The 26,767-nt window shown below is 40.4% G+C and overlaps 1 protein-coding gene across 4 annotated transcripts; it reads right to left on the reverse strand.

Moving 5' to 3' along the window:
* Window positions 1-1,002: 1,002 nt before the first annotated feature.
* LOC109467467 lies at window positions 1,003-20,384 on the reverse strand. Of its 4 annotated transcripts, none has more exons than XM_019765472.1 (19): window positions 19,826-20,384; window positions 16,316-16,505; window positions 15,613-15,747; window positions 14,751-15,122; window positions 13,695-14,063; window positions 13,255-13,347; window positions 12,747-13,016; window positions 11,471-11,968; window positions 11,201-11,292; window positions 9,833-9,900; window positions 8,482-8,631; window positions 6,144-6,274; window positions 5,776-5,868; window positions 5,349-5,497; window positions 5,030-5,155; window positions 4,736-4,820; window positions 4,298-4,405; window positions 1,859-1,984; window positions 1,003-1,695 (listed from the first exon to the last, which is right to left on the reverse strand). In XM_019765472.1, the coding sequence occupies exons 2-19, from the start codon at window positions 16,374-16,376 to the stop codon at window positions 1,130-1,132; spliced, it is 3,492 nt and encodes a 1,163-aa protein (XP_019621031.1). In that variant the 5' UTR covers window positions 16,377-16,505; window positions 19,826-20,384; the 3' UTR covers window positions 1,003-1,129. The 4 variants fall into 4 exon arrangements, with proteins under 4 accessions (XP_019621031.1, XP_019621032.1, XP_019621033.1 ...); XM_019765473.1 differs by having other exon boundaries at window positions 6,144-6,262; window positions 15,613-15,753; XM_019765474.1 differs by having other exon boundaries at window positions 1,859-1,960; window positions 15,613-15,753.
* Between the last annotated feature and the right edge of the window lie 6,383 nt (window positions 20,385-26,767).

Here is a 26,767-nt window from a genome sequence, read left to right on the forward strand (position 1 = left end):
TAAATCTAATATCAAACTTGAAACCACAGTTTTCTATAACATATTTGTGTATATAATATCAAGCATGAACATGATTATGCATTACATGCACTGGTTTCATTTAGCCTAGTCCCTAAGCAGATGTCTGGTGGTAAAAGTGGCTTAGAACTGGCTATCTAGAGAGAGTCTTCAGCTGCTCTTCGGTGGCCAATGGCACTCCTCTGACCACCATAGGATCTTGGAGATTACTGTGATGATGATGATGATGATGATGATGATGACTGGTTTATTTGCAACACGTGCTCAGACATACCGTTGCAGCCTTATCTGGCTGAATTAGGGCATGATACAAATCTTATGTCCATCACAATTCTATACCCTAACAGACAAGGTACTATTACTAATTCATCAAAATCAATTATACAAACATAGGCTAGAAGACAAGGTGCGTACTGGTTAACAATCATAAAATAACTTTACAGTAAAAGATACCTATTGATTGGAATCCATTCCACTTTACTATACTAGGCTAAGAGGCGAGGTACTAATGATTAAATTCCATTCAATAATTTTACAGTAAAAGGCAAGGTAGTATTCGTAAATCTGGAAGATCTACAGTTGAACTGGGTGAAGTTATCCTTCGTTCTCAGTTCTCTGCCGAGTACGTTTCCCCGTTTCGGAGGCAGCCAGCAGTTGGCTTAGGGTTCCTTCCCCCTTCCAGGTGTGAGTGGTTCAAACCAAACAGTCTGATATTATGCAGCTTGTACTTGCATGTAAAAAACTAATGGGTAATACACCTGAAGGTGGTTTACTGGATATGCAAAACAAACAAAAACTAGAAAAGTAACATTTGCAAAGCAAATGCATAATGTTTACCTTCGGATATGGTCTGCTCTGTTAATTCTTACTCAAACAGATTCACATACATGTACATGTATATGGTGACAGGAGTCTAAATGCCTACTATGAAATTGCAACATTATGTAACCCAACACCAGTTACTATGGTGACAGATGTCAACAAATGAGGCCATTGGCCAGGTCAGAGGTTGGTGTTTGGAACAGATGGAGCAAAAACAATATGTTTTCCTTCGGTAAACATAATCAATTTCTTGTATGAGACACAGGCAGAACTTCCTTTTGCTTTTTTATCATGTCTTTGGTAAACCAAAATACAGGTTCCTCATTAGTGTTGAAATAGAGAAAGTGCTGTTGACCCAGTCAGTATTCATCATTTTGGTCACCTTGGTCATAATCTGGAGTAGGTCCATCCTCCCCACTTCCTCAGCCAGGACTTTTGTAATGCATTTAATGAAGGGGTTTCCTTCAGTTTCACTTCTGCATGCAATGTGACATGGCTGAGTAGCCATGCCAAGGTAAATATTTGGTGCTTTGGGAAGGGAAAAGTCTCTGTTGGCATTAACATTGCAATCACCCCGACAAGCCTGAATAAGAAAGACTTTAGGTTTTCCAGCTAAGTTAGGGCAGGAACGTTCAGTTAATGGTTCGGTTAGATCTTGTAGATCTAAACCTACTCCATCACTTCCATACACTTTTCCTTGGGACCCATGACTCATGATGCACACGAGAAAGCAGTCATTTACAGAATGATCAGCCAGGTTTACGTGTCGTAGTAATGAGATTATATCCCCTCCTGTCTTGTCCTCATAGCAGGTTACAGACATGCCCAGCATTTCAAATGTGTCCCTTAATCTACCTGTGGATAAAAAAATTAGAGATTAGGAATTAGACAATGAAAAAGAGGGTCAAAGTAAAACCTGGTTATAATATAAGGGAGGATAAGATTATGATTGCAGGTGGTTGGCTGCACCAGGTTTGACTGTATCAAAAGTCAAACCTCATTACAAAATATGGCTTACGAGTGTCTTCTGCTCCTCCTCTCCTACTTAGGTTGATGTTGCTTTGGAAGTTCATGTTGTTGATGATGACTGCTACACCGTTTTGGACTGGGAATGGCAGAGCTGCATTTGTGTAGAATGCGGTATCTAAAACACGAGAGTCAATGTCCTTAGTTTATATACTTAACAGAGTAATGTTACATGTGCAATGTACCTTTCAAACATGATGCTTCCTTTTGCCATATAAGGCAAGGACTACAGGACACTGCATTGAACAGACATCATCCACCAATGCCACCAACATTATTCAATTTATTGGGAAATTCTGTGTTTAGAAAAATCGGTAAATAAACAATATATAGAAGTTAAGTAATTACATTAGAACAAGAGTTCCATGACCTCATACCTTTTCCAAATCATGTTGACCATTCAAAGTAATTACTAGTATAAATTTTTTTTTCTCAGTGATTATGTAAATAAGAGCCCCATTTGTATGGGTTATATCAATTGATCCTATTCTCCACCCAATGACAGTCTTATCTTAAGAAAAATGGCTATTCTAGCATTTCCTCCAAAATTATGCAAATGACGTCCTTATTTGAATAAATTATGGTGTCCACCTTCACTGAACTTCCAAATATGGCAAGTATTACATTCCCAGCAGTTTATATCAGTTTCTCATTAGTTATGCAAATTAGGTCCTCATTTACATAGTCAATACCTGCCAATGTCCGTGTTCTCAATTACTAGTACATGTTTCAACAAGTGTTTCATAGTCCTATTATCGAACAAAGCAGATTTATAGAATTTCCTTATTGATTATGCAAATTGGCTCCTAATTTTCATGTTCATGCAACATACATTTCAGACGTAAAGATGCAACATGTTCTGACATCTTCTACACAACATCAAATTTAAATGTGTTTGAACAATGATTGTGTACTTTTTAGTTGATATCAGAGTGCTAAGCATCACTGCATCTTTTAACTATATATACTTGTTAGATACATCTTCCACCAATTCTTGAGTTATCCTCTCTCAAAGATGTCTAAACAGTCCTGCAGTTCCAGAACAAGCTGCTAGGGGGCCCAAACTTATCTGACTTCTCCCGAGTACAAGAGTAAATAATCTTTGAAAAGTTTATGCACATGCGAAATAAGGATACCCCCCATTAGCATTTATTTTAGTGAATTCTAACATCAATCTACTCCAAGAACATGAGATGCAGATTATGTATGGTGCCTACTTATTCTCTGTTCCTTAGTCCTTGCCACACTCTTCATCCCACCACTGACACTTGTGAGACTGATGGTGTACACCTGTAATCATCCTATACTATGTGATCATATGGTTTAGCTCTCCAGTGGAGTTGCAGATCTGACCATGGGTTTTATACAGCACTTACCCTCTTTCATATCCACATCCTCATCTGCTCGTGATAGATCCCCTTCTTCAAGGGCCATTAACAGCTCCTCTTGTGAGCCAATATCCTCCTCACCAATTTCACCTTCTTCCAACATGTTGTTTTATTAATTAATATTGGTTCCATTTCATCTTCAACTTTCCTTTTCGCAATGTTGTATTTGATAAGCTTAGTCAACAAATCTTTCAAGTGTTTTACATGATCTTTTCTCAAAGCTTCATTTATCTTCATTATTGAGTATTCTTGAGTGGTTGGAGAGAACACTACAAGTGGTGAGACAGGTTAACCAGGCTACCTCAGCAGGGAGAAGGATTAGATACTGGACGTTTAAAAAACAGACAAACCTTAGATACCCGCCCTGAGAAAACATGTAATGCTGAAACTCATTCATGCCATTATTCATTTAAACTTCAAGTCATTGAAATTGTACATTATTTTTTCAGTTTCTGGAGTGATATCTTGCAATGGCACTAATAATGTTTTTTTTAACGCAGGGAGCTACACTGCTGTAACTGCTGAAGAATGGTGATGTTAATGTTTTCATAATCAGACAAGAACAAACATTCTGTAACAGTGGGGTTCAAGTGCCACCACCTGACCGATCCAATTGGTCTACATCTTTAAGCCTCAGTTAGTACATTGGGTTGTGAGCTGGCAGCCCAGGTTTGTCCCAGGTTCAAGTCCTGGGTATTCCAGGTTCAAATGTGTGTATTTCCGTGGTTCCACCAGAAATTGAACCTTGGCAGTATGAGTGCCAAATTATAAGAATCTAGGCGCACAAATCAAATAGAACTGACCAAGGAGATTTAAAAAGTTTTAAACCTCCTTGAACTGACACACAGTGTACATTTAAGACATAATACATTTTCTGTATAATGTCCTTGATTTATATAAATTGAGTGCATATGACTCCAATGCATTATAGGCTGACATATTAGTAGTAAGTGAAGCCAGGACAACAAGTGTCATGAGTACAAAAATGTCCAAAGTGGTGGGGTGATAAGGTCTCTATGACACAAAAGAAGTCACGGTCATACCTAAGCCTGTTGTATCCATGTGGTGGTTAGGGCAGTACAGAGCTTCATTGTCGCTTTTCATGCAGGCACTACACAACAAGGCACATCCACAGGCCATGGGAATGGGACCTGTATAAGGAGAACAGCATGATTTTAGTACGACTCGTGTAGGGTGGTCACGGTTATTTCAGTTAACTTGTCATAGTCTTGTGTCTTGTATTAATTCATTCTGCTTAATTCCATAGCTGAGTCACAGTGTTTACACTACGCTGAGGTTAATTCTTGGGGGTGGGAACTGTTAGGCGGGCCGGCCACTAGAAGCATGATTCAAAGTCATTCTACTTAATTCCATAAACCTGTAACACAACAGAGGTTAGCAGATCAGTCATCATGCAGAAGCCATCTACATGTACTCTAACTTGATAATGAAACCTACAATGTACTAGTAAATGGACTTACATGGCTTGCAGGTAAGACAGTGCATGCACCAGTCAGGCACTGCTTTGTTATGTTTCCCAATGGCAGCAGACGTCTGCACAAGTACCTGCCAAAGAAAAGTACATAAAATATGAAACTGCAAGCTACTATGTAAAGCATAGAGATGGCAATTAATTGCAGACAATATTAGTATCTATATTTCATATTCCCAGTAGGTGTGTATTGGCCCAACACACTATTATAGTTTTTTTTTAATACAGGCTGCATGCAGGTATTTAACTAACAATTGACCCTCATTCATATGAATGTTAGTACCTTCTGCTTTTGGTAGAGCTCCTTCAATGTAATTCTGTCCTTGGGATGCTCTTGAAGACAACCTATGATCAGCTTTGCAAACTGTTGTGTCACAGAAGTATCATCCTCATTACATTCAGGCCAACCCTTGAAAGAGAATGCACAATCATCAATGACACTTGGTGAATGTGTAGTTTCTGTATACGTTGAATTTGTGCTCATATTATAGAGACCTAAGAGTCATATAAGAGTTGTCCATTTTGAAGTACCGGTATGGTAAACAGCCGTGTATTGGTGTATTAAATGAACAGACCCAAGAAGACTAAATATATTTACGTACCACTGCTGATGAACGGTCTGCCGCCTCACACAGCTTTGTCCCGTCACTCTGCTTATCAAAGTAGTCCAGGTCTTCAGACCAGACTTCGAATAGCAAACGTCCATTTTCCTGTTTGTCAGCAGTAATGCTTGTGAAGAGCTCTAAAAGGACTTTTAAAGATAAAATCAAAACATTACACTTCACCAGTGACTCTGTAGTTACAGAATGCATGTTACAGAAATTGCCAAGTATTATCTGAGTGATACTATATTCATAACATTACATGTATATACTTTTAGTTTTACATTGGCAAATTCATTGTGCCATAAAATGTTGAATGTAGTTGACATGTTACAGTCTTGACCCATAGGGAAAAGAAGCTGATTATTCAGGTCACATTTGTGAGCTCTCATATGCCAAACAACATGATATTGATTACATACAGTACCTTTTCCTGCACTGTAAAGGTCACTTTTCTCATGATACTTTCCATACTTCAGACAGAAGGGGTCCTGGTAGTATGGGGTTCCCCAGTCATAACCTGGAACACAAAAAGAGTAATGCTACTACATAATACATTGTAACCTATTTGCCAGAATCGACTAATGATATAATGTACTATAAGCATACTTTTCCGTCACATCTAAAAGTTATTTCATTTCTTTAGGAATGGATTACTTTTTGTGCGTGCAATTTCCAGATGATGTATTGTAACAGTGCAGCTAGTGTGTGATTATACTATACTGCTGAGGGACTGGTTATCTTTTTACTTCTCAAGATTAAAAGAAGAGACATTTGATGCAAATTGTTAGTTACCCGTTTGAGTCAGATGTGTTTTGTCTTTGGAAACTTCCCTCATCAAGCCTGGGTCACCAAGACGGGCTCGAAGCTGGGCATCCAGGAACACATTGGCTGACTTCACGTCACAGTGGAACCTCTTATTTGGACTATTGTAAAAGATCAATTGCAAAACCTTACGCAACCTTCTGCAAAACAGTACAATGTAGTTCATATCTGCAGAAAGAAGACTTAGGCCACACCAATTTAATTTGTTGGTTCTCGGATTTTTTCATGAAAAATGTGAAGCGACAGGGCGAAAAAAAAAAAAAAAAACATGCCCAAATGGTAAAGCTAAGGCTGGAAAAGGGATTGAGAACAAAGCTATACATGCTAAAAAAATTGCTGTTTTATAGCCTATGTATCAAGGATCAATTATTGATGTTAATGATCTGCCGAATAAACATATCCCCCCGGAATAAACGTACCCCCCGGACAAATTTTCAAAATCCAATAAAGATACCCCCCCGGAATAAATTTACCCCCGGAAAATTACCAAAATTGATGGGTAACCTGTGTCTCTTATACTAAAATGTGCTCTTACTGATATACTAGAAACTGTTATGCACAAATCTTTAACTGTTATTTGCAATTAGGAATTTAAATAGACAACAAAGAGAGCATTTCTAGTACAAATGTAGACATGTCATGTTGTTGGGAAATACATACAGTCAAACCTGTAATAACGACCACCCCTGTATAGAGACCACTCGTCCATTACGACCACTTTTTGTTGGTCCCTTGAATTTTTCCCATCGACTCAAGCGTTAAGAAATCTTGCATTGCGTCTACCTGTCTAACGCGGGGTCGTGTTTTCGTGGGGTCGTGTGGCGCAGCGGTAGCACGTTCGGCTCGGGACCGAGAGGTCCAGGGTTCGATCCCCACCCATGTCACCGATCTTGTGCCCGTGGGAAAGGCACTTTACACTCCTCACTTCACTCAGGTGTAAATGAGTACCTAGCTTCAGTTAGGGACGTCCCTCGGATAGGACGTAAACTGGAGGTCCCGTGTTTGAGGAGAGCCACACCTCGAGCACGTTAAAGATCCCACCACACCTTTCGAAAAAGAGTAGGGGCATGCCCCGGTGTGCGATGGTCCAAATTCTACAACCCAAATACTACAGTGTAGCAGAATCATCAGCAAGTTGATGTTGGCTACCTTAACCTCCAAGACCAAGACCAAGACCAGACCCCCCAACGCGTCCAGCGTCCACATGTTTTCGGTCCCGAGACGGCCAAAATGCCAATCCCACCGCCTGAGTCCAGCCGTGAGTACGTTGCCAAAAGTTGGCCAAGAAAATCCAACGGGTACCGGGTAATAAAGAATATGGGCATGATGTGGCAGCGTTTTTTTTTTTGCTAGCGTTCGTATCATAAAAGTAAACAAAATTTCGAAGTGCCGATTACTCAAAAATGGCCCCTAAAAATCCCAGCGAACCATCCCAGCATGTCGTTTAACTTGGCGTCGATTACGACAACTTTTCTTTTGGGAAAAATCCACTAAAATTAGAAAATAATGCTTCTCTAGCAACCATATAGGGCTTCAGATATATTCTGGGCGATATTACCCGGGATTTTGTCGTAAAAATGAGCCAAAACTGTGGTAGAAAAGGCCGAGAAATATCCAACATGGCGTCGCTGCGGAAGAAGGTCATTTGGGGTCAACGGAAGATCTCATTTTTTACGGGGAAGACTGTGTAATAATTTACCCGATTTCTTGATTTTATTGCGGTAAATCGACATCGACAAATACAATATGGTAGCAAAATATCGTAAATATTAAATGACTTGCTTAGTTTGTTAGAATTTGTTCTAATTTAGAGCTTTGAGGAGTTCGTATTTTGATGAGCACCACCCATGACAATGGAACATTCAGACAAATTTATGCACGCGGCGATCGCGAAAACCGGCCCGAAAATGACAAGTTTCTCGCTACAATACGCGTTTATAAACGTCTTCACGTCGAAGATTTGCCGATTTTTTTCACGCGTAGTCGAAAAAAATTACTGATTTCCAAAAAATTAATAAACGTACCGTGCAAAATAAGAACGTACCGGGTGGACGTTCGGGCCCAAAAAAATCGGCAGATGAGATGAGAGTAACAAGAATCACGGTTTTTTTTTTGATTTTGCGATTTTTTGAAGCGGCGATTCCGAGAACCAACAAATTAAATTGGTGTGGCCTTATACATAAAGAAATCCATGCAAGTGCTAAACTGCAAAATACACAATTTTTCAGAGAGGATGATGGCAGTCATTTGAATATGATCAAGGACAATCTATAGGAATATAATTTTGAAGACGTTGAGTGGAACATACCCCTCAGTCTTCTGGTGGTAATACCGGATGGCACTTATCAGGTCCAGACCAATCACCAGTCTTGTCTTCCAGTCTGTAGGTGATGTCTTGTCCTGTATCCAAGACTTCAGGTCTTTGTTGGCCATGTAGGGTGACACCAGAGACAGGCAACTGCAACAGTTATCAGACGACAAGTTGATTCGGAAGAAGAGACCTAACAGGTAACATACAACTGTAGTTCAGTAAATCAACTTTTCAAGCTAGGCCTACTGCATGCATTACCACGGTGTTAACAAATTAATGTGTTGGGCATATCTTTTTTTATAGCATGGTGACCATAAATGTAGCAAGAACAAAGAATAAGTTGTGTATATGCACTTTGGCCTGGCTTAAAAAGTTGATTTACTGAACCACAGTTGTATCAGATTTAAACACTGTCCACAACATCATGAAAAGACTACTGTTACCTTTCAGGTCTCTTCAAGGGAGAAAAGAGAAGGAGAAAGGAACAAGAAGTCAGTATCATGATGATAGCTTACAGAGTTTGATAAGAGACATTGTAGTGTAGAACAAGGCCATGTTTTCCAAGAAGTTTCATGTCACAGCTTTAGATAGCATCCTCTATCTTCCATTAGAGAAAGAGAATGGCATTGTTTTATTACCTTCGCCAAGAAGGTTATGTTTTCAGTAGCGTTTGTCTGTTTGTCTGTGCACAGCATAACTCAAGAAGCTTCATATGGATTGTCATGAAACTTGGTAGGTCTTGACGAGACCTAGAAATGATAAGATTTTGGGCCCCCTGGTGGCTTTTGTTGGTACTGCAGCAGAACTTCCGGTTTTGATATCTCGCGATCTAGACATACTAGGGTCACGAATTTTGGTTGGTAGATAGCTCTTGGGCTAGGGAAGAAGTGACATGAGTTAGGGCCCCCTAGCAGCTTTTTCTGGAACTGCAGGAGCGTTTCTTGAAAATCTCTGAAGGTGGATAACAAGAACCGGTTGACGGATTGTCATGATTTAATTAAGAACGAGAAAAACATCTGAGGATATAGATTATGTAAATGAAGACCTAATTTGCATAATTAATGGAAAATTGTTGTAATTTTATAGTTGAAATTGCTAGGAATTTCATACTTGCCACATTTGGAAGTTAAGTGAAAGTGAACATCATTTTCACATCATGCCCTCATTTGCATAATTTATGAGGAAGTGCTAGAAAAGCCTATTTTCCTAAAATGAGGCTGTCTTTGGGTGGAGACTATGATTAACTGATGTAATCCATGCAAATGACGCTCGTATTCGCAAAATCAATGATTAGAATTGTATAATTCATCATCCAGAAGGGTTAACATCATTTGGCGAAGGCACCTACCTCTCATCTTCACATATCCCAAACAGAGGCAGGAGATGGGGATGACGGGATCCAGCCATTGCCAGCTCCTGAAAATTGTGCAGTTTTAATATGATAAAACCATAGACCACATAAACTTCATTGAAAATGAGAGAGATACTTTGTACATTGTAATAGACCTGTACATCAATAGCTATTTGATAAGTTGGCACCATCACTTTCTTGCACCCTTGAGTCAATCAAGACTACATGAAGTATAATACTGAACCTTGTGGCATGTATGCCAATTTCTCTACCTAACCCTCTCACTTACTACAGAAAGCCATGTTCACTTAAAAATCAACCCCAGTACTACAAACAGGCCTTAAAGAGTAGTGATACATTAAGTCACATAATCATTAAATGTACAAAATCTATGCATGTGCGAGGGTCTGCATGGGGGGTCCTGGCAACGGTTAACGGTAAATTCAGCAGGGCCGATAACGCTTAACGGTAAATTCAGGACGGTCGGCAATGCTTAACGGTAAATTGACAGGCTTTTTTTTCAAGCTGCACTGGATTTGGTACCGCGCTTTGTGAGAAAAGGTGATCACTGACAAAATTACGTATACCTTACATGTTCCCTGTGTTTCCCACCTGCCCTGGTCCCCTAATGCGTCCACAAATAAAGGGGAGTCCGAATCGACGTCGGCCAATGCTCTACCCAGCTTGACTTAATTTTTATTTTTTCCTTCCGCCCAGTTTTACCGATGGATTTTGAGAGTGAAGCGCTGAAGGCGCTCGCAATCTAAAGAGGGCCCAGGGGATGCTCCCGGGAAATTTAGGATTTTTAAGCCTTCAAAAATGCAATTTCCCGCATCTTGAGAGGCAAATCATGGTGTTGAGAATGTTTGTCGGTCCTTCTGATGTTTTCATATTTTTACTCAAGATTTTTGTTATCCTTGTCTGTCAAGGTTGACGGATTCGTTAAAAAATTTTGTAACGCTCCGCAAACGGATAATTGACGGAAAACTGGTGCTGGCTATAGAGCCGAAGGGGACCGAGCGCAGAAGCGCGAGTCGAGCGCCAAAGGCGCGAGCAATGAAGGGGGGTCCGGAGGGCATTCTCCCCGCCCGGGAAATTTTGTATTTTTGAACCTTCAATGACGCATTTTCCTGCACTTTGAAAGGCAAAATTAGGCGTAATGAAGAATTATTCATTAACGCTTAACGCTGAATTTAGGATGACAAATAACGTTTTACGTTGAATTAAAACGACCAATAACGCTTCACGATGAATATACTGATAACGCTTAACGTTGAATTAGAGCAGGCCGGCAACGATTAATGGTAAATTAAAATAGCCCATAACGGTTAACGAAAAAGGGCATGCAGGCCCTCATGTGCTTACCTGCATGAACTCCCTCCTTCCTTGGTCATCAGAACGGTTCACCTTCACAGCCATTTGTCGCCCCTTCAGTGGACCATCATAAGAAAACTTCTCTGGAAGAAGACTCAGAATAGTTAGACATATTGTCTGACGGTGACATTATAATGATAAGAAAAGGAGCAAATCTTCGATCTTGTCTCACAAGTATGTGTACAAAATTGTGAAAAGGCTTGATTCAAAACATGTATCATATTGTAGGTTTAGAAAACTAGCAAACTATTGCATCCATACCTAGATAGTAAACAGGTCCAAAGGCCCCATGAGCTATCTTCTTTAATGGGGAGAAATTCTCTGTCATCTTCTCAATATGAGCCTTAGTGAAGATGTACAGACGCCGCTCTGTGTCATACACTGGTTGGTCCCCATCAGCGCCCTCCTCCATTTGCTCCCAAGTTTCTGAAGGACTCAGCTGGTCTGATGCAGCAGGTGCCCCCATAGCTGCTTCATTTGCATCTTCAGGTGGGGCATTTGGCATTGTCTCTTCATCACTAGTACTGAAGTCATCAGGCCTTACATCAGTTATGTCGGGTCGGTTTGATGCCAGGTTATCCTGCATGTTGTCACCACTTTGCAGATGTAAAGACTCGTCACTCAGACTTGCATCAGTGGAACGACTAGTAGAACCACCTGTTGGATTTTGTAGAGGAGGGGTAGTGAGTCCTCTTGCTTCTTGGTATGCTGCTTCTCCTCCAGTGGTTGATCCATCCAGACTATCAATTGTAGCAGGTTCTAACAAAGGATAAAAGAAAATAAAAATATAACATAATAGCATATCTTCCAGTGATTGTACCGGTAATTGCAGAATGCATTATCAACTATTTATACCTATATCAATATGTTTGCAAAATACAATTTCAAACATTGGGGACTTCACAAAACAGTATTACCTGATGTTTCCTCATGTACCTTATTACGTGCCTTCCTTTCCACAATTTTTTGCACTAATGGCTTGGGGGGTAACCAACAATATCAACTACTGCCAACTTGAAATAGTCAGGCTTTGTAATTATTATAATTCACACCTGTTTTGATGACTAGACTGCATTCAGAGACATAGCAATCCTAGGCTGTTATAATAAAATTTAAATTTTTGGATTACCAACTGGTGTGTTTGCAGTCAAAGCTGCAAACACACCAGTCTTTGACTCCAGTTGGTTCCAGGTGATGCTGATACTGTTATTGTTTGTGTCTACAATGTTGATCTCATCTGGAGGGGCTGGAGCTGTAGATTAATACATCTTGTGTAATTTATGATTAATAATATTTCATATCAATGCAACTGTGACAGTAACATTTAAAACTAACTCTTCATCAGTGATCGACAGTAGTCACATTCTGTACCTGTATAGCCAGTATACTACCACTCTACGGCGTACCCTAGCTGCCTGGCGTAACACACCTATAGTAAGCTTCACAGGCAAATGGCACAGCGGCAGCTGGCTTACATCAGACATTGATTTGGACATCATACTACAGTACTCCAAGTATAATATTTTATCGTGCTTACTTGTCCTCAGCTGCACTGTACTTGCTGCATTCCCAATCTCATCCCCAGCAGTTGTGACACTGATATTGTACAGGGTCCCAGGTGTCAGGTTGATGAAGGTGTACTCTAATGGTGCTCCATCACCCACTCTTCCAGTAGGGTTGTCACCATCAGGAGGAGTGATGCTGATACTGTAGTCTTTGGTTGCAGATGCATCTGCCCAGGTGATGCTGATGCTGTTCTCTGTCACATCTGATGGTGCAATCCTGATGTCACCAGGCTTGTCCAGTGCTGTAGAGATTGATAGCAATTATATATTATCAGTTTTATCCTATGGAATGACAGATGGTATTCAAATGGAACTAGGATGTTCATGCAACATACATTTCAGACATAAAGGTGCAACATGCACTGAAGAGTGTTCTGACATCTTTTACACAGCATCAAATTTGAATGTGTGTGAACATTATGATTGTGTAGTTTTTAGTTGATATCTGAGTGCTAAGCATCACTTCATCTTTTAACTTACACTTGATAGGTGCATCGTCTTCATGCTCATGATCCTTTTCGCATGAGATCTCAATGAAATCTTCCTCTAAGTCGAATGTCACTGTGTCTGCAACTGGAAGAGGGCGTAGATACAAATGTATATGGGTTTACGGAAAAACTTGGGTGCCTGCCAGACAAGGCTACCTGGCCTGGGTAGCATGTCACGTTATAAATTATCAATTTATAAATTAGAAAATATCATTTACAATGATTTGTTATTTAAAAAAGCTTTCTGCCTTGTACTAGATAAACAGATGGATTTGAAATGGAAATTCTGCAGCAGACTATTTGGAGATCAATGTTACTGGCATATTGAACCAAAAATAACAAGCATAAAGTGTGTGACATGTTTTAAGCCTGGAAACATATCCAAACAAGAATAATAATTTCTAGTATTAAACATATAAAATGTTTCTTTACCTGGAGAAAATTTGAAGGTGATTTTCAGTTCAAGAGATTCCAGTCCAAACTCTTTCAGCAAAGCTGGATGAAACACTTGACTCTGCAACCTGGTCTTCAGACTCTCAATGCCTTCCTCTTCCTGCAAATGATCTGCAAATTCATGGTTGAAGCACCCTACCCACAGTTCAATGCAACCACGCTTTATGTCATACACCTGGACCCCAATGCTATTTAGATAATCCACAATAGGAGCCATCCTTTCTTTGTTGTTGACAATGTAGTCGCATAGGCGTTCGAATGCTCCCTCTGAGCCTTCTTCACGTTGTAGGGCATAGTCATCTGCCAACTTCATTTCCTTTGCAGACACCTTGATGATTCCATGGTATGCTGATATGATTAAAAAAAAAAGAAAATAATGCATCATATATTTGTGAACAACCTTAAGCAGAAAGTGAAAGATCCTGGGGGATTCTAATGACCTCAAATTTGTCCAGTTTATTTTTTGAAAGGAATATGTTCTGGGGCTAAACAGAGTTTTCCTCTCATACCTATTTGGCTATTACCAGATGATGGAAAAAAAATCATGAAACCCATGTTTGAAGAGAAGGGGACCTCAAATGTTAAATATTTCTCCTTTATTATTAGGTCATGCCAATATGATATATTGTTTATCAGAATTTCACTGCAGCTTCATTTTTTTATTTGAAAAGATAAATTGAAATATCACATATACAAAATTATGAATCAACCCCAAAATACTCATATTTTGTCACAAACAGTTTTAGAAAGACACTTTGTCTTCCTAGTTGTTACAGATGTTCTACTTATTTTAAGTCTCAGAGCATTTGGCCATCACTCACAGTAATTTGTGTCTATTTTCAATTTTGCCTATCTGTTCCATCAATTTCCTGAAAAGATCTGAAAAGAAATTAAATTGGTGTGGCCTTATTACAATGTACGTATGCCTGATTATGCCAATTTTCCACGTGTATTCCACTGTATGTAGCATTTTCACATACACTAGTTCGTGTTTGTTATATCCTGGATTCCCAGATTTTGCAAAGTGTCACTCACGAATTGCATGTTGTTCCGGTCTCTTCCAAAGAAGACTGACATCAGTTTTCATCGTCTCGATGTTGGGCACAGATTCGGCATCTTGAGTGTTTACCAGTTCAGTGAGGCATTGATCTGTCCTTGCTTCCAGTGATCCCCCATGGGTGCTGTCGTGCAAGTCTCTTGGCACAGACTCACTGTACAGTGATCTAACGCAAATGCCTAGTTTGCCGCTTTTCTCCCTTTTAAGCAGGTCATGTAGATCGGCCAGCTCGCGGTAGATTTCTCCTTTGCGATCCTGTGACCTAGATGCTTCAGCTTCCGTTTCAAGTTCCTCTATACGTGTATACACTTCACCCGCTGTTATTCCAGTGGCTGTTGCAGACCTGTTACCTGTTTCGTCCACAACATTGTATCATGGGGGGACAAAAGCAACAAAAGAGAAATTTTTATGTTGCTATGCTATGCTTTAATGTTCAAATTATTTTTATAAAGGCTTAATCGCCAAGCAGAAGTGACTAACGTGTATTTCTGTACATCTCTAATGTTACAATATATGTCTGTTTTAATACCATGTCAGTTTTTTCATGTTGTATTGTACATTGTTTCACTGGACATCTCGCATTAACATACATGTAGGGTTGCCCTGCCTGCCATAATTGTTCCATCATAATTGATATGGATCAAAAACAGATGTTTTCTATAATTTCTACATGGAATCTGCCAGTTTCTGCGGTATATTTCACCTACCCATATTTCTTTGTAAATGATAAAAAGTATCCATATCATATATGATATATATGATATTGATCATGTGATGATATGGATATGGATGTTTTAAATCATAATTTATATGGATACTGTATGAAGTGAATGAACTTACCTTCCTCATCATCACTTGGACTCTCACTGGTGGTTGGTGATGGGCCTCCGATTCCACTTGATCCAGAGTCATCATGATCAGGCTCCTCATTGTCAAAGACCTTTTCCTGAGTCAAAGATGATGTGTTGTATTCACCTGTGGCAAGAGTGACAAGTGTGAGACTCATGTTTCATCAGCACGTCGGCAGGACGAACTTCACCTGCACTAAACCCGTAATGTACTATGCATAGCACCTCGGTAGAACGTCTCATACCAACTAGTAACTTTATCATTTGCCATACATCGTACCCGTGACAATCGTTCTGCAATAAACTTTGACTTGTCTTAACTATAAGGTCGTATTTGCACAATATAAGGTTAACATCCTGTCTGTGGTTTCCAAATGTTATGTCGGAAAATCTGTCCTCTGCAACAAAAAAAATTCTAATGCAACGTTGACCAAACATCTAACGAAAACCGCAAAAAATCAGGGTTTTGCACAGGCGCAGTATGTTCTGCCGATGTGCTTGTTTCATCATGCTTAAGTTTTTGGCAATGCCTCAGGGGCTAGGCTGATAGTCATATTTATGCCAGTTTCAAGTAATATAGGAGTTTCTTTTAGTATTACTGTAATGTACTAAAAGTCAAATGACCAAGTCGTCTTTTGAGGAAGAGAAATAAATGTCTAAGGGATACAGAAAATGAATCATAATTGATGTAATACCTGTTGAACTCCTGTACAGCTCTTGATTGCTCAGATCAAGTGCTTGGTTAAACTGTTCCATGATGGCTTCTCGTCGGATGCTGTCACTATTTATTTATCTATTTACTAGTCTTTATTTCTGTTTTCTTTAGTCAGGGTAGACCAGCTTAGTGACTTTACAGGTTGTGATGGTCTTCTTTCTTCAGCATTCCTGTGAATGAATATAATATATTGTCATACATGAGCATGTAGGCTGAAAGACAGTGAAATAGTGGGGATAACGCATTTACCATACTGCTATGACATATTGCCCGGGGTTCACAGAAAGTAGGGCAGGTTTTTTCAGAGACTTGAGACCTCAAATCAAGTCAAATGTAATTTTTAACAAACTCATGACAGACCACGATGAGGCTTCCCCAAAACTATTACCCTAACAACAACCACCGTTGCCATGGCAATGTATGTTTTCATTGCCAGTCTTGTTGATATTAGGTGTTTTCAAATCCCCCATGTAGTGCTTTTCAGTAAGGGTGTTCTCAAAATCCTCATATAGTGCTTTCAAGGATTACCTCATCATTTCTACAAATTTTAATATTTTTGACTGCAGGATCCATGCCACCCTTTATCTGCTTGGAGATTGTAAATGTAAGGTCAGTTGGCACCAAAAGTTGAATCCATTGAACAAAATAACAGGGGAAGAAACATAAATAAAAACAATATTTTTCATCCATATACTTATGTTATGTAGTGAAATATAACTAAAATTTAAAAATACAACAGTTAAATAGGTAACATCCCATAGTTATTGGTAAGGATTTAGCATAATGCGAACTTTTGATTTTCAAGATTAAAAATATCCATGATATGGACTGAAATAAAGACAACTTTTCTCCATAAGGCCATGTTGATTTGATTATATGGATGACATCCGCGCGCGCATGAATTTTCGGCCGTTTCCAAAAAAAAAAAAGTTTTCAACCATACTGTAAATCGTGCAAAACAGTTGCTAAATGAGCCAAAGTATACCATAAGTTGCAAGGAAAACATTTAAAAACGATACCAATGTCGTAGAATGCCAAAATCAAAGGAAAAAGGACAAAAATGTAAAGAAATGAATTCGAAGAGTAGATTATTCGCCATAACATATTCTGTGCCATTTGTTCCACCTTCTTGACCACGTAGATTTCATAATGAAAGCAACTTTTTTTTTTGCAAAACTTTTTTTTATTCACACGCGCGCATCGGGGTTCCCAGAGGATGTCATCCATATAATCAAATCAACATGGCCTAACCATTGGGAAATGATAAAACAACAACATTTACCAAAGCTATAAACATGTCGTTATTTGGCTCCTTTTAAAAGTTGGGGATTCTTATTCCTTAGCTTATTTGGAGTTATTTGGGCTCCTCTTAGTGGACACGTGACCGCGCCGGCCAATCAGAACGCTGGGTTTTGCAAAACTTTCCTTTATGCTTAGGTCACATTTGAAACGGCGCCCGTTCGGCATGTCCTCGGCGTAGACGCCGGCCGGCGTCATGACGCCGAGCGTGCGCCGTACTGTTAGGGTCACAATCAAATGTTCCTTTACGGCTCCCTGTCGGGGCCTGCTGGTGCTCCGGCCGGCGGCTCTCATTAATATTCATAAACTTTTGCGGCCGGTTTCTGTCAGGGACCCGTCCGGTGCCCGGTCAGTCGCCCGTCTTGACCCGTGCGGCGTGTGGTAGGGTGCCGACCGGCTCTTACAGTTCGGCCGGGCAGCTGTCAGGTCCCTGGCGGGTTCCTGGCAGGATCCCGACGGGCTCCTCTCGTGTTTTTGAGCAGGTACATACATAAGCGCTGCACTGCCTGCTACCGTTCACTTCAAGTAAAGAGTACACGTCAAGTAAAGAGTAGACTGAAGTTGGCGATGCAGCGTTCAGTGCAACCTGCAAACAACTTACAAGCCCGTCTGAGATTGAGATTGGTGACAACCTACATGTAGGTCTTCTGGCATTGGTAGCTGAAGAAGAGAGGCAGGCAGAACTGGTGCGTCGCAAAAGTAACCGAGGGCCTACTTTCGAAAATACTTCAGCAGTGACGCAGGAAGTATGCCGTGGCAGCTCCTTGCTGTTGAGCAATAAAACCACTGAATATCGTTACTTCTGTTGAAATTTGGACTGAAAATAAATGCCAATAACTTCTGATTCCATTTCATTACGAAGGCATATGATGTAACAAGAGATAATGTCAGACACATTCTATTCCTGTTATGATCTGTTTTATGAAGTTGGCAAGAGAGCCGTGCCGGCTGTTTTCCCTTGCCCTTCGACATTCTGACACACAAATACAAGGTGTAACACACACACAAGTACACGATGTAACACACACGTGGTGAACTGTGCGACGTAGTCTGAACAAGGATTTTATATATGCTCCCTATAACCCCCTATTCCTGACCATCTGATGCACTGATCAGCACATGTGACGTCATAATCTTAGGCAGGTGCCTGTTCGGCCGCCCGACGGGTCCCGGGCAGTGAGGTTACGTCGTCGCTTCGGCGTATTTCGCCGAACGGGGCCCGAAGTGTTTTTAACTCTGAGTTAAAATCGATTCGGCGACCGCGCGGGGCCAAAAATAGGCCGGCAGCCGTCGGGAAGCCCGCCGGTCTCCGTCCAGGTCCCGTTCGGTAGTGCCAAAAAACACGCCGAACACGCGCCGAGCGGGCCCCTTTCTTGAATTGTGACCTAAGCATTAGGTGGCGATTTTGCCTGCTCTTAGGCTTGGGTTGCCTCGATAGGTGGGGTTGGGGGGTTGGGTAACAGGTGCATAGAAATCTTTATCATGCAAATTAGGGGACTTACCTGACTCATAGTCCAAAAATATCTTGGACTTTCCAATGACGGAGGTAAACGACGGTTTTATATTACTTCGCTTTGGCGGGAACAACGAGCACACTTGTTGCTTCCTCTTTCCTTTACCCACTGACACGTAAATAAGGCTATCAAGACACACTTCACCTAAAGCATAGTCTCCACCAGACTTCTTTTGCGGGTTGATAAATCGTACAAATGTAGAAATCGGCCTAAAAAGGGTATTAATTGGCCAGAGAAGGTAGCCGGCCAGAAAAGCTTCAGTCGGGCAAATGGAGCTTCTCTTGCCGGCTACCTTCTTTGGCCAATCAATACCCTTTTTAGGCCGATTTCTACGACTTATTCAGCCCGCAAAAGAATTCTGGTGGAGACTACCTAAAGTACACGTCAAATCAACCGTCTTCGAAAGTGAAACTAGTTTATTTCAATGCATATATAATATATTACATTTTGTGATCCATGGAGTAGTCATTTTGACAAAGTATCGTCAAATTGCATGCAAGGGCAAAACATTCCTCAAACAAAATATGCCAGGCAGTTATCTTTAATGGTATTTGCAATCACACGATATACATTGTAGTCATTGTAACGCACGTTTCTGCAGTAAAAAACGCCATAGTGAAGGTAGGACGGGGACCTCATCAATTCAAATATATTCAAATAAACAAAACGGTACTCACCTTAGTTTTGGCACTAAGCTTTTTAGGCCGTTTGCTCGTCTTGTTGATTGCACTAAAACCATATGGCGTGGGCATGGGCTTCTCGACTACCAAAGTTCACTGGAAACAGTTCTTGAACTGACGAATGAACGATGACGCAGCTAGTAAAACCCTGCCCAGGGAAGTTTGATTTTCAATCTGCTTGCTCTGTCCGCTCTCCCGAGTCTGCGTCCAGTGTATTGTCTCAAAACTTCAAACCGATCTAAATCGTCACTGAAACCCAGAGAAATGTTCGCCTGTGGCAAGGCTACACACAATGGTTGGCACGTCCAAAATGGCGCAATTTTCCTGAGCTCCCAATTGTCCAAGTTCGTCCACAGTTTTCACTGCTTTATGGTTAATTTAGCCCTCAACAAGCAGGATTACAGAATATCCCGGCGACTTTGTCAGCGAATTGACTAATTCCTAAGAAATTTTCGCATACGGCGCGGCCCTGCGCAACGGTCGCCACACACCGTGTTACAGGCCTCCCAAGATCCCGGGAACAGAGGGAGCGGCGCGCGCCAACCGCAGACCTTTATACCTGTCCGCGAAGTCCTATGGGAAGGGGAGAAGTCCCTGTCGGAAAGTACCGACTGTGAACATGACCGAAGAACATATCACTCCGCTCTTGTTTTGTACATGTATTTGTTTCTTTCTGTTTTTTGTTTTAGGTAACACGTATTGTCGACTATGTCTTGCCTTAAGCTTGGGCTTGATATATGGATATCTTGAGTCAGTTTGATTTTTGTTTGATGAACATTTAGTCCTCACCACTGCCCGAGAGCCAGCCAGAGCCAGATCCCCTTAAGAACCGTCTGCCCAGGTGCCATACCTGGGACGTTCTGCTGATGGTAGTTTTTCTTTAATACTAGTTGCTATCGAATCAAGCAGCTTAAAAATCTTGATTTTTGTGAACATTAAATATCACAAAATCATTAGAATTAACATTAATAATTGATTTTGTGAACAACAAAAATCTTGATAAGGCGCGAGGCCCTCTGGGAAGGGGGGAAGTCCCTGACGATATGAAATGATCGGAAAGTCCCGACGGAGAACACCGCATGCTGAAAAACGTGTTACTCCGCTATTGTTCACTTTCTTCTGTCTCCGAGAAACAAGTTCCCCACAGGATATTTTTCTTATGGGCTCAACATGTTGTCTTTTTTAATATTCAATGTTCAGGTTATGATAGCGAGGGATATTTCTGTATATACATGTACTTTCAACGCCAATGACAACTTGCCGGCTTGGCTATTAGTATTACCGAATTAAAGAATCTTAACATATACGAAGGGCCTACAAAATTCTAAGTAAAACGTACTTTGTAAGGTGTAACATTCAGAGAGCCTGAAACTTGTTCAGATTGCAAGATTTCTCTATTCATATCTTGTGGCCGGAAGCGACGGTGCACTGCAGGCACAGGTGTTTTTGTGACCGGTTAAGTGCGCCACCATGCGGATTTTCACTGCAATGTCCATTCATACGGAGTGGGACTTGGAATTCATGTCATATGGAAAGGGACAATAGTATTTAGAAGATATGGAACGCCCTAACGTGTACAAGAGAAAAGAATTCACAGATGTAAATCCCATCTGCAAATTACTTCCTTGTAGCTGCTCACAATTTAATATTTCTACTGCAGACATCAATTCTTTATACAGGAAAGTTACCTGTGTCACTAGCAATGTTTATTGTATCTTTCATTCAAAATCTTTCCTTCCTTTACCTTTTCACCACTTATTTCAGTATTTGATTTAACATTATGTAATGTAATATCATAATAGATCATTCAGTTCATTTTTCATTGTATAAATGGCCTGGTATATAAAATAACAGACATAGAGCACAATCTTACAAAACAATCTTTCACATCCAACAAAGAAAAGGCTAGACTGTCTATACAGAACACAGGGCCATTCTACAAACCAATCATGCTTTAAATATTAATGGACAGGAGACCATTGATAAAAAAAAAACTGTTTCCTGTTATGTAATTTCCCCCTGGGATCAGTGGACTATAGTAATTTTACAATCTACAGGAAGTGATGAGGAGTCAATGTAGTGTGCTGGATAGTTTGACATAGAGTGAGCCCTCAAAGTCAAAAGTTCCTTCCTGAGCCTATACATGTATATGCATATGGCGCTGTTCTCTGTCTCTGTAGCCCTTGGGCCATACAGTTGTACAGCAGGGAGCTAGTCCACTGGTAGTGGTGTGTTTTTATTTAACTCCCATACTCTTCTCAAATGCTAAGTGTGAAGCAGAGAAAGCAGTATGTACACTAATGTAGTATGTACCATATACGGTCTTTTGTTATCGTATGACTTGGCTGGGGATCGAACTCAAGACCTACTGGATGCAAGACGAACACTCTCTTCACTTGACCATTACACCAGTCCCTCACAATTCAACACCTTATTTTCATTCCATTCTTTTCATTTTGATGGTATAACATTCAATGTTACAGAGGGACCATCTTTTGTAGGGCAGGCTGCACAACTCAATCCACTGTCTTCCATGTAGAGCACATTTACATAAGAAAGGGAAGGTGGTCCTTCCTGTTGTTAAGGTATACAAAATGTTTCCAAAGGTGGAAATGGAAACAGAATAGGGGTTATTTGCAGGGCAAACTCCTCTTTAATTATCCCAATTATCCCAACCCACACAGATGCACCTGTAGTTTACCACAGTTTGAACAGGTGTTATTATACTGCTCCTGCCCTTTAATTTGCCCAATTCAAAGGTAAACCTGAGTCTTCAATATTCTTGTGACCTGTCCTCATATTCCAGTTGTCCAGATTCTAATAATTCCCCAAAAAAGGCTTTGAAATTTATACTATAAACTGGGAAATACACACGTTCTTTGGACACCACTATCACTAATATTCACACACCTTCACAGGAAATGTGTCTTCATGTCGTTGAATTAATTCTTGCACAATTTTTGTGTCTATCCTATTTCAATGCTTTAATGTTTTCAGCATCAAAATACATATAGAATACAACACGGGGTATTCCGTATCGCCCGAGGTATCAGCCCGACCGCAAGTCGGATTGCCCGACGGCCGAAGTGTAGTTTTTGTGTCTATCCTATTTCAATGCTTTAATGTTTTCAGCATCAAAATACATTGTACATATTGAATATGGCTGAGTAAAATTAAAAGTGACATTTACCAGACACTGTAAGATACATTACGCCTCTCTTGACATTGTTGGGGATCATTAACCTTCTCCTTGCTCCATAACCCAGTAACCAACACACCTTTGGAGCTGAATGGCTCCCTTTAGCAGGTGGAAGGTTAATTTAAGCCTGGGATTTTTCCTCCTCACCAAACATGGTGAAAACCAGTCCAGCTGCTTCCCTGACTCACTACAGAGGCCACTTGGGGGTAGACTTAGGGGTTGTTCATTGAATAACTGAATGGTGGTTTTGGGGTCACCAACTATAAGACCAGTTTTTAATTGTAAGAAGTTGAAATGTATAGTTGAGTTGTGACCTCTTGATGCACAATGACAATTTCAGGTTTGAAAAATTTATGATGTTCATGAAAATACAAACCCTTTAACTTATCTCTAGAACAACTATTTAACATTTAATTCAGATTTTGATACCACTCTGATATCACAGTGTGATTGTCAGAGTCAGATGTAAAAATAGTCCTCACGCCATGACACAGTCACTGTGTAAATATAATCTCAACACAGGCCACCAGACAACCATGCCCCTCTGACCCAATGTTTCAACCCATGCTCTACTACATGGCTGCGCATAATCACAGTTTAATCTCAATGTACATAGTAGTATCACTGGGGCACCGACTTGCCTTATTTGGCATGGCTAGCCTGACAGGAATCTTTGTTCAACCTCTGACCCTCTGAATGAGGCAGTTGCCAACCTGTCCGACAAGCTGGTCAATTTGAATAACTCAGGACGGACGGCAAATATCAGTTTATATAGTTATCATTTCAACATTTCTACACATGTATGGTGGAGATTAAAATTTTATATCATGTAGCACAGCAATCATACATTGTGTACTTCATTGTACCCATGTCTTCTGCCAGTTTCTTTCACCACATAATTTTCCTGTTATGCATAAATTATGAGGCCTTCAAGGCACAACAAAAGTTGACATAACAACAGCTAGACAGGACTCTTCTGTTGTCGAATAAACAAGGTGCCGCTCCTACAGCCCAGGCAACGAGGATCCTGGCAACAGCTTCGTGAGAATGAGCGAGGACAATATATTACACCAGGACAGGCTGTATGATAAAGAATTGTTTATTGCACCTGTCTGAACATGTTAGGATCTTTGGAATTTATGAGTTTTGTGTAGGATCCAATTTAAAGCAGGCTGGTTGGTGATGACATGCGTATATTAGTATTCAGCCTTTATTAGAAGATGCCAGTTTCAAATATGTTTATCATGTATTGAGTATAAAAAATCATTTTCCATTGCAGCCTAGTTACCAGTAAAAGGGTTTGGGTGTTGGTAAGCAGGAAATTTAATGTTCAAGAGGTTATTCATTATTTATGTATTTATTAGTACCATAAAATAACATAAATCCCTCACCTCACCTGACCGAACATACAACCAAGGCTGCCTAAACTGGAAAAGGGCTAATCCTGAGTGAGAAGGACAGAAAAGGTGCATAGATTATGTGACAAGACATTCAGAAGTAAAATGTACATGGAATTCTCATGATAGACTGTCATGGATCTCTCTACTGAAAGAGGGCCTGCAAGGGGGGGTCCCGACAACGCTCTACGCTGAATTCGGAAACCGCTCGATTATGCTTTACGATAAATTCCAAGTGGCCACAACGCATTACGTAGAATTAAAACACCGAATACGCTCTACGCAAAAATATTAGAGTGGTCCGTCTACGCTCTACGGAAAAGGGCTTGTGGCCCCCCCTGAAACCATCAAATCTCCAACTCTCCAAGCAGAGGTTTGGGTTATTTTTGGCATGATTTTAGGCTTTTTTTTATTGGGGATTCTTTTTTGCACTGGAATTTTTTTTTTCATCCAACCCAAACCTTTGCTTGGAGAATACAAATCCCCAACCCCAAGTGCATTTCATGGGGTTTATATGTGATAATAAGTGCACTGTGAAATACAATATTGTACCACGGAGTCATCTTCAACTTAATTTTGGGACATTACAGGGAACATTCAGTGTACACAGGAAATTCCAGGGACAGCATATCTGGTTTCTTGGCATCTGATTTGGGTTTTGTTTGAACTTTCTTTTCAACAATACCATCCACGTCAACTGTGATATCTAAATCGATGTATCATGTGCTATTTTCAAATGGTAACTAATGTGCTATTCAAATGGACGTGGGATGACTACATAATACATGTTCACAGAAGTATGTATGGCACTTTTAATTAAACATTACACAGAACAGACATTTGCTGTAGATGCAGTTATACACATGGTAAACTGTACATTTTTAATATCTCATTCTTGGGTTGACATACAGGAACATATTAAATTTTTTTTTACCCTTTTGACAGACGTAAGTACATCCTCTTCCCATTATTGAATTCCCATTGATGGTAAATGATTATTACAGATTGATATAGATTATATTCCTGGGTCCCCACACTTGATCTTATTCTATCTACACAATTACATAAGAGTAATCATATTATCTCTACTGGTAATGTTATTTCTAGTGGTACAACTCCCCTGGTATTTTATCTCTCTATTTGGCCAATTTCTACCCTTTCCAGCCACCCTCCAAAGCCTGGTAGAGGCTACTTGGATATGTCATTCAATAACATTGAAAGGAAAAAGAGACAATAGCTAAGGGGAATGAATTCAGTGCAAACAGTACTATGACATGTACCATGTACAACCCCCATTTGTTCCCCTGGGTCGATTTTATGACATTTTATTACATCTACAGCAGGTATCATAAGAGCTAAGTGATGTCGGGTAGCAAAAGTACAGGACCCCTGAGATTATACCATTAGCAACAGCACTAGCCTGTCTACTGTACCTTGACATAGGCCCGATTTACACGTGCGTCGTTTATATGTGTTGGGCGTAAAACGACGCGGGCGCGCGCGGCGCCGCACCGCACATTTTGTGTGAAAGATTTTTTTTAGCATGTAAACAACCTCCGCCACAGACGCGCGGCGCTGCGCGGCGGTTTTCTTGTGGCACCTACTGGAGGTGCCACAGAAAAATGTGGCGGAGGTTGTTTACATGCTAAAAAAAATCTGTCGCACAAAACGCGTGGCGCCGCGCGCGCGCGCCCGCATCATTTTACGCCCAACACATATAAACGACACCCGTGTAAACCGGGCCATATTCTGGTAACAATGTTGTTTTTGGTCAGGTCAAAAGAAACAGCTAGTTGTCACTTACTAACTATCCTGGCTTTGATTATTTATTATTACAGGAATTTTTTTCTGATTAAAGCTTTCTTGTTTAATTTCCTTTCCAGTCGGAGGAGGAAATTACCTAAAGAATGGGACAATCTACAAATACAGTGATTTATCCAAACAAGCTGTAATTATTTTTACAGGGGTCCCTTTGAACTGGCAAATAAGGCTCATCTTCACACTTTAAAACATTCACAGGCCTTTCATTCACTTTATACCTTATAATTCAATTGAGCCATGTCATGTGTATGGGATAAAAATCAGAGAAGGAGCATCACAAATTGCTATCTTGCCCTCTTTCTAGCCAGAAGCTTCCAACTGTACAAAAACAAAGTCAGAACGTTTATATATATATAACGTTACCCTGGCTAGGCCAAACTTGTAGTTGTAGGTCCCATAACTTGCCTAATAGCTGATCTGTGACTTAAAATTGGAACCCAAAGTCATCCCGAAAATGTCAACTCTGTCGGCTCAATTATCAGCAACAGCAGTGAGTCAAGACATGTTTTAATGTATAGTGCA

Source organism: Branchiostoma belcheri, unplaced genomic scaffold, assembly GCF_001625305.1.
Source record: "Branchiostoma belcheri isolate BF01 breed outbred unplaced genomic scaffold, Haploidv18h27 scaffold18, whole genome shotgun sequence".
In the NCBI taxonomy this organism is placed as follows: Eukaryota; Metazoa; Chordata; class Leptocardii; order Amphioxiformes; family Branchiostomatidae; genus Branchiostoma; species Branchiostoma belcheri.